At 47.2% G+C, this 9,122-nt stretch overlaps 1 protein-coding gene across 1 annotated transcript; it reads left to right on the top strand.

Moving 5' to 3' along the window:
• Positions 1-1,037: 1,037 nt before the first annotated feature.
• Positions 1,038-6,721, top strand: LOC118390321 (procollagen C-endopeptidase enhancer 2-like). The gene is made up of 9 exons (XM_035780765.2): positions 1,038-1,267; positions 3,765-3,873; positions 3,973-4,231; positions 4,400-4,524; positions 4,721-4,857; positions 5,227-5,582; positions 5,686-5,763; positions 5,928-6,098; positions 6,285-6,721. Exons 1-9 carry the CDS (start codon positions 1,158-1,160, stop codon positions 6,413-6,415), a joined length of 1,476 nt encoding a protein of 491 aa, XP_035636658.1. The 5' UTR covers positions 1,038-1,157; the 3' UTR covers positions 6,416-6,721.
• Positions 6,722-9,122: the final 2,401 nt, after the last annotated feature.

Genomic DNA, 9,122 nt, shown 5'->3' with positions numbered 1-9,122 from the left:
TTATATCAATCAGTCAATAGTTCATGAATCCATGTTAAAGTGAGAGACCACCTGTAATTATGACTAGGGGATGTGAATGTATAAACATATACCACATCCTATGTTCTTTGGTCATGGTTTTACTGCTCTGTCCGTCTGAAAGAGGCTGTCTTTATGGTCTATATGAAACGGCCCCCCCTCTAAAGGCCCCAGCCCAGCGATGCAGGCGAAAGGGTCGGCTTTACAGATCCACATCATGTGAACACTCCCCCAAGCCTCTCTGGGGTGTTGTTCCCTATCTCGTTGCATTGTGGGGGCTGATGAAGACACTCTGACTGGGAGGCTGTGTGTCTGTCTGTCTGTCTGTCTGTCTGTCTGTCTGTCTGTCTGTGGCGCTAAAGGAGCTCTAGGGGGCTGGGGAAATATGGTCAAAAATAAATACGGGGCTTCAGATACTGGGTGTACCTTTATGTTCATCTAACTTTGGAAAGTTGCTTGGCTAAAGCCATTCTAATAGCCTATGCTGTTCATGAATATCAAAAGTGTCATAAATTTGATAAAGAACCATTCATCTAAATACATCAGTCAAGCTAGTGGTCAAAAAGTCGCACTGGAATTTAAAGAGAAGTGACCTTCTTTGTAATGGTCCTGGCCACCTGGTACCCCAGGCTCTACCGCCACCTGTGCAGCCAGGAACCAGGCATCATAATGATCCAGCAGACTCTGTGATCTACTGAGACCGATGCCGTAATTAACCTTGCAACAACCAAGATAAAAGCTATAATTTAGCATGCTCTGTGTGCAACGGTAATAAGCTGTTTCAGTTATTTATGGCCTTGAATTAGTCTATTGCACAAACTTTTGTGCAGCCATTGTGGGACGTTAGTCTCTCGTTCTCTCTTTTCCTTTTACCCCTTCTGTTGCATGGAGGCCAATGTTAACATTGAGACAGCATCTGGTTCTAATTAAACACTCCCCTCCCCCTCGCGACGTCTCCCCCGTCATGTCTCCTTCCAGCTCCTAACCTCTCAGCATCTCTCTCCTTCTCTCTCTCTCTCTCTCTCACTCCCTCTTTATGCCTCTCCAGTGGCTCCCTCCCCCTGTTCTCCAGCTCTCCCCTCTCTTGCTCCCATCTCTCTCTTCTGGTTTACCCTCTTACTGTGTCTGTTCTCGGCATCATGAAGTGTGAGCATTGTATCTGGGGTCTCTCTGTGCTCCTGGCTCTATGTTTAGGATGGGCACAGGGCCAGAGCCAGAGCCAGAGGCAACCAGAGACTAACTACACCAGGTAGGGAATATGAGTGTATTGGGCTTGTTGGTGTGTGTGCAATGTATGTTTGCAAGAGGCTTTACAGTGTGGATAGCTCCATTTGGGTGAATGCACAGTGTATTCGTCTGTGGCAATATCCACAAGGATGCACTTGTTTACATTATTTCTATGGTTCACAATATAAAATAACCATAAACAGAGCGTGTATGGTTTTGAGTGTGCCATGTTCAGATTTCACCCAGTGTGCTCTGAACCTCCTATCGGAGCTTCCTGCATTTGTATGTTAGCTTAGGGGTATGGCAGTGTTGTTGTTGGGGTTGTGAATGGTCCATGGTGTTGATGTGGTTGAGCTGCCCCAGATGTCAGTGCTTTGAGGTCTGTATGTCTGTCTGTATGTGTCTGTGTGGGGTTGGATCAGGATGGCTTGACTCTGGCTGGACATCTTATCTTTCATCAGCTTGCCTCGGTCTGCTGGGGTTCTGAAGGTCTGAGCTCCTATAATATGACAGACTGGGCGCTTCCTCAATGTGTCTGAGGTCAAGCCTTGAGTGTTGGCTGGAGTCCTAGAAAAGTTATTTTGTCCTCCGGTTGTGATAATGGTAACGACTAAGTCTGTGGGTTTTATTTGGTATGTCTCTACTATCTGTTTTGATGCTCCACACTAGGTATGAGTTACTTTTGTGCACCTCTGTCTCCTGTACAGACAGTCTCCAATGTGTCTGTCCCCATGACTGTCTGTGAGGCCACTGGCAAACAATTATATATTTATCAATGAAAGTATTCTGGTATTCGTCCAGGTTTGGTATTTTTCCGTTAGAAAAGGAGCTTGGATTAATTATTTGAGCAGACGTGGAAGTGCATGGGATGAGGGGGAGACTGGGTGGTTGTGTTAGAAACTTGGACAAACATAGGGGAGAATTCTTTAGGGGGAGGTCTCATTGATGAAGCTCTAGTCAAGAACACCTTAACCTCCACTAACTTGGCCCAGTCTCCATCCTGTCTCATCCTGTCTCCATCCTGTCTACACCCTGTCTACATCCTGTCTCCATCCTGTCTACACCCTGTCTACACCCTGTCTACACCCTGTCTACATCCTGTCTCCATCCTGTCTACACCCTGTCTCCATCCTGTCTACACCCTGTCTACACCCTGTCTACACCCTGTCTCCATCCTGTCTACACCCTGTCTACACCCTGTCTCCATCCTGTCTACACCCTGTCTCCATCCTGTCTACACCCTGTCTACACCCTGTCTACACCCTGTCTCCATCCTGTCTACACCCTGTCTCCATCCTGTCTACACCCTGTCTACACCCTGTCTCCATCCTGTCTACACCCTGTCTACATCCTGTCTACACCCTGTCTCCATCCTGTCTACACCCTGTCTACATCCTGTCTCCATCCTGTCTACACCCTGTCTACACCCTGTCTACATCCTGTCTACACCCTGTCTACACCCTGTCTCCATCCTGTCTCCATCCTGTCTACACCCTGTCTCCATCCTGTCTACACCCTGTCTACACCCTGTCTCCATCCTGTCTACACCCTGTCTCCATCCTGTCTACACCCTGCCTACACCCTGTCTCCATCCTGTCTACACCCTGTCTACATCCTGTCTACACCCTGTCTACACCCTGTCTCCATCCTGTCTACACCCTGTCTACAACCTGTCGCCATCCTGTCTACACCCTGTCTCCATCCTGTCTACACCCTGTCTACACCCTGTCTCCATCCTGTCTACACCCTGTCTACACCCTGTCTACACCCTGTCTCCATCCTGTCTACACCCTGTCTCCATCCTGTCTACACCCTGTCTACACCCTGTCTCCATCCTGTCTACACCCTGTCTACATCCTGTCTACACCCTGTCTCCATCCTGTCTACACCCTGTCTACATCCTGTCTCCATCCTGTCTACACCCTGTCTACACCCTGTCTACATCCTGTCTACACCCTGTCTACACCCTGTCTCCATCCTGTCTCCATCCTGTCTACACCCTGTCTCCATCCTGTCTACACCCTGTCTACACCCTGTCTCCATCCTGTCTACACCCTGTCTCCATCCTGTCTACACCCTGTCTACACCCTGTCTCCATCCTGTCTACACCCTGTCTACATCCTGTCTACACCCTGTCTACACCCTGTCTCCATCCTGTCTACACCCTGTCTCCATCCTGTCTACACCCTGTCTACACCCTGTCTCCATCCTGTCTACACCCTGTCTACACCCTGTCTACATCCTGTCTACATCCCCTCTCTTTTCCCATTCTCCTGAAACTGACACCAGTTTGCCAAGGGGAGGCATTATTGTTGGGTGCCTGAGGGATGTGTGTGTGTGTGTGTGTGTGTTTGTGTGCGTGTGTGTGTGTGTGTGTGCGTGTGTGCGTGTGTGCGTGCGTGCGTGTGCACATGTGCGAGTTTCCCAAAGTGATAGTGATGTGGTAAGCCTAAGCCAACGTTTATAAAGTACAGTACATGATAATACATCACTTTTTTTCCCACCCTACTCTCTCTCAGGCCTGTGTTTCACTGTGGGGGAGACATGGTTGCAGACTCAGGCTTTGTGGGCAGTGAAGGATTTCCAAACTACTACAAACCCAACAGCAAATGTACCTGGCGCATTACAGTGAGTCACTGGCCCTGCACTACATACCACTTCACCATTACTCTGAATTTAACCTACATATTGATCTAAAGCCTGTTCTGCCCTCTCTCTAAACTTCAGGTCCCAGAGGGCAATGTGGTCATGCTCTCTTTCCGCATCTTTGACCTGGAGGCTGACCCCATGTGTCGCTATGACTACCTGGATGTGTACAATGGCCACTCCAACATGGTGCAGAAGCTGGGGAGATTCTGTGGAACGTTCAGGCCTGGTTCTCTCATCTCCACCACCAACACCATAATGCTGGAGATGGTGAGCGACTCTGAGACTGGAGGGAGGGGCTTCCTGGCTTACTTCAATGGAGGAAAACCACATGTGGATGGTGAGCTTTACAGTATAACTTGGGCTCTCACTCTCTATTTTTTCTAAGGAACAACATCTTTGCCATTTCCTATGTCTATTAGCTCACATAATGTAACATAGGCTTATACCCACTGTCAAATATTTTAGTCACCTGATTATTTATTGATCTGTGTATCAATCATTTCAGAGCCCCAATTCTGTGGAGGAAAGATGACAAAAGCCCAGGGTGAAGTTAAAACACCTAACTGGCCAGAGAAGAATTACCCAGCAGGCATCAGTTGCTCCTGGCTCATCACAGTAGAGCGGGATCAGGTTATTAGTCACCATGTTCAGCTCTCCATGCTCTTTATTCTTAATGGACTTCTGCTAATGATGCTGTCGCTATGTTGCGCCAACCACAGAACCAAATGTGCACCAATATGCATAAATGTATTGGAGTTTCAAATTACGTTCCTAGTGTGTAACCTTGTTGTATTTGTCATTCTGTTTATTTCTGTGTGTGGGCTAGGTGATTGAGGTAAAGTTTGATAAGTTTGATGTGGAGTCAGACAGTTACTGCCGCTTTGATTACGTGGCCTTCTTCAACGGTGGAGAAAAAGATGACTCTCGACGCATTGGAAAATACTGTGGAGACGTCAGCCCCCAGTGAGTGGTACACAACTCTATGTGTGTTTGCCTCACTTCCTGTGTTTATGATTATGCTTGTTAGTGGTCTACATCTATGATCATATATTGTATATATGGGGCGGCAGCGTAGACTAGTGGTTAGAGCGTTGGACTAGTAACCGGAAGGTTGTGAGTTCAAACCCCCGAGCTGACAAGGTACAAATCTGTCGTTCTGCCCCTGAACAGGCAGTTAACCCACTGTTCCCAGGCCGTCATTGAAAATAAGAATATGTTCTTAACTGACTTGCCTGGTTAAATAAAGGTAAAAAAAAATATATATATATATCTGTTTGTTCTTGTCACTCTACTCTCTTCCAATCCTCCCTCTGTATTACTCTCTGCCCACAGAACCATTGTGACCAATGGGAACGTGCTCCTAGTACAATTTGTGTCTGACCTCAGCGTGACCTCTGATGGCTTCCTGGCCAGTTACACCAGCGTCCCCCGCGGATCCAGAACCCCCACAGTAGACAACACAGGATCAGGACCCCGTAAAGAGTCAGTCCCCAGGAAGACTGTTGTTAAACCCATCCTGCCTGAGAGAACAGTCATCGCCACTACAACCAGACACCAGGCCCCCCCAACCCCACAGCCCCAGGAGCCCACTGCCAAGCCCAAACCAATCAAACCAGTCAGGACCCGCCCACCAAACAAGCCAGGCCCAGACAGGGTCAGAGTTACTAAACCAGACATCAAGAAGCCAGGTAAGAGAAGCTGAAGAACTGGTGTAGCAAGACCTGAGTTTATGTATACATATGTCTGTGTGTTTGTGTGGCTATGTGTGTAAACAATGTTTGTATTTTCTAGTTCACTTGAACCCACTGTGTGCAAAGGCATGTAAGAGGGATGGAAATATCAAGAGCAGTTTCTGTGCCAGTGAATTTGGTGAGTTCCACTAGACGGCTAGCATCATTGGATAGCCAAATTAATCAAGCGATTTAAGGTCATAACAAATTCACAGCATTGCTCAGGCAACTAAACTAACTCTCTCTTTCTCTCTCTCTCTCTCTCTCTCTCTCTCTTTCTCTCTCTCTCTCACACACACTCAGTGATCACGGGTAAGGTGACAGCGCTGACCCCTGGTCCTCAGGGCAGTGTCTATATCAGTGTGTCTCTCATCAAGGCCTACAAAGCTGGCCAGCTGACCATCACCCAGGCTGGAGAGAACATGTCTGTCAAACTGGTGTCAGCCTGCAAAAAGTGCCCTATCATCCGCAAAGGTAACCTATTTTTCTTCCCAGACAATCTGACTGGCATGTACAGCATTACGCAACACATACATGTACACACACATGCATGCACAAATGCACACACACTGCTGACTTATCAGCATAGACTGTTGTGTCATCATAGACAGTATTGCCAGATTGCCTAATAAATGCATTTTTGATCAATCTCTTTCTCAGGAATGCCTTACATCTTGATGGGCCAGGTTGATGAGGATGGGCGTGGAACAATGGCTCCCGGGGCTTTCACTGCCCCATATAAGGCCCCACATCACAAACTGCTGACCAATATTAGCAACCAACCATGCTAACCTCACACCCCAGTCCACCAATCAGGGAAATTCAGCCTCGTGCATGGATACCATGACGAGCAAGGTTACGGTGACCCAAAAAATGTTTTTATTCTTGAGGAGTACTCAATGAAGTGAATTATCTTGTTTTTTTACTTAATGTTTGATGACACTAACTTAATTGCTAAAATCTCCTTTCATGGGTCGCTCACAGGTTCAGATTAAATGACAAGCATCACATAACAACAGTTTGACCCACCTCATAATAGGGCTATATATTAGATTATTTTTGTAATTTATGTCTCTCAATAAAGGATTTATAACACATGGTGTTGGTTTGATATGTTTATTACATGAACTTTATGTCCCATTCAGTATAATTTTACTGCAATACAATGATGGTGTGCCACCTAGTGGTCAGATTTACAAAATAACCTCCTATGACACACAAAGCAGGTGCCACTACCCTCTCAAAGAATTAGTGGCCTACTTGGTGTGTGAACTGCTGACTGCTGATCATTTGCAGATACTTGTTGACACATCAACCAGGATTAAGGGACAGGGCAATTTGTTACTTGTTTTTGGCAGTAAGTGGCTGTATTGGAGGGAGATTGGTTTCACCTCTCCTAGGCAATCAGCAGTTAGTGTTAGTACTCCAGTCTCCCCTGGTTACTCAGCGGCAGCTGTGTGGTCGTGTCAGTGGCAGTTTTGTCGCAAAACTAAGACAGTTCTGCCAAGTTGTTTGAGGAGTTGTTTGTGGAAGAAAAGAGAGTAAGGCTCCACACCACTTGAGTTTCTTACCTAGTTATTTTCAGATTATGTCATTTTTTGCTCTTTTTGTAGCTTTGGCAACTCTGTGTGTTGTCTATACCTGTTCGCTCTTCTTACTGAAGGCTTTATAGATGCTCCCCACACTTTGGCAGCAACCCTTCTAATTTAGTGTACCCTGCATGCTCAACGCGTGTGGAATTCCTGGTCTCTGGCAGCGCTTGGAACTGCAGATCTGCGGTCAAGAACGCTGAGTTCATCTCAGCCTATGCTGCCCTTCAGTCCCTTTACTTTTTGGCCTTGACGGAGACATGGATCACCCCAGAGAACACTACTACTCCAGCTGCTCTCTCTTCATCAGACTTAGCTATCTCTCATAGTCTAAAAGCATCTTGTCGTTGTGGTGGTGGTACTGGTCTATTCATTTCTCCTAAGTGGAGATTTTCTCTTTTCTCCCTATCTCACCTGTCCATCTCCTTATTTTATATTCCATGCTGTCACTGTAACTTGTCCACGCAAGCGTAACATTATTGTCATCTATCGCCCACTAGGTGCCCTTGGAGGGTTCCTCAATGAGCTCGACATCTTGATAAGCTAATTTTCTTACGATGGCTCACTGCTCTTCGTACTTGGTAACTTCAACCTCCCGACGTCTGCCTTCGATTAATTTCTTTTCAACTCTCCCTTTCCACTCATCTCTTTTCACCTTACACTTTCCCAGTCCTCTCCAACTCACAAGGCAGGCAATATGCTTGACCTCATCTTTTCTAGAGGCTACTCACCTACTAATCTCACTGCAACCCCCCTCCAGGTCTCCGTCTCCCTTTCCTCCAATCCTAACCATTCAGCTCCCTATCCAGATGGTCATGCGCATTCACAATCTTTATCATATCTCCCATCTGCTAAATCCTTCTCCCTTCTGTCTCCCGATCCTGCCTCTTCAACCCTACTCTTCTCCCTTTCCGCATCCTATGACTCGTACTGTCCCCCTTCCCCCCTCCCTGCTCGGCCCTCCAGCTCCGTGGCTGCGTTATTCATTTCAAGCTTACAGAACAGGGCTGCAGGCTGCTGGGCAGCTGAGCGATAAATGGAGTAAAACTAAACTTCCGGACGACCTATCATCCTTTCATTCCCTTTTCTCTACCTTCACTTCCTCTGTATCCGCTGCTGAAGCCACTTTCTTACTTCTCTCATCAACTCATCCCTGGCTGCAGAATGGCTAGAGTCACTCCACTCCTCAAGAAACCAACACTCTACTCATCTTAAGTCAGAAACTATAGACCTGTATCGCTCCTTTCTTTTCTTTCGAAAACACTTGACCATGCTTTCTGTGATCAACTCTCTCGTTATCAGAATGATCTTCTTGACCCTAACCAGTCAGGCTTCAAGACGGGTCACTCAACTGAGACTGCTCTACTCTGTGTTACGGAGGCTCTTTGCACTGCCAAAGCTGACTCTCTCTCTCCTCTGTTCTCATCCTCTTAGATCTATCCACTGCCTCCGACACCGTGAACAATCAGATCCTCCTCTCCAACCTCACAGGACTGGGTGTCTCAGGCTCTGCATGCTCTTGGATTGAATCCTACCTGACAGGCCACTCCTACAAAGTGACGTGGAGAGGATCTGTGTCTGCACCATATACTCTCAATACTGGTGTCTCCCAGGGCTCGGTCCTAGGCCCTCTCCTCTTCTCTCTATACACCAATTCACTTTGCTTCGTCATATCCTCACATGGTCTCTCCTATCATTGCTATGCTGATGACACTCCACTACTTATCTCCTTCCCCCTTTCACGTGCCTGGCAAATATCTCAGCTTGGATGTTGTCCCACCACCTCAAGCTCGATCTCGACAAGATGGAGCTGCTCTTGCTCCCTGGGAAGGCCTGCCTGCACAAATACCTCTCCATCATGGTTGACAACTCCACAGTGTCGCCCTCCTAGAGTGGAAAGAACCTTGGC

This window comes from Oncorhynchus keta, chromosome 11 (assembly GCF_023373465.1).
Source record: "Oncorhynchus keta strain PuntledgeMale-10-30-2019 chromosome 11, Oket_V2, whole genome shotgun sequence".
Lineage (NCBI taxonomy): Eukaryota > Metazoa > Chordata > Actinopteri > Salmoniformes > Salmonidae > Oncorhynchus > Oncorhynchus keta.
Note: the sequence above shows the minus strand (reverse complement) of the source record. Positions and strands in the feature narration are given on the sequence as shown.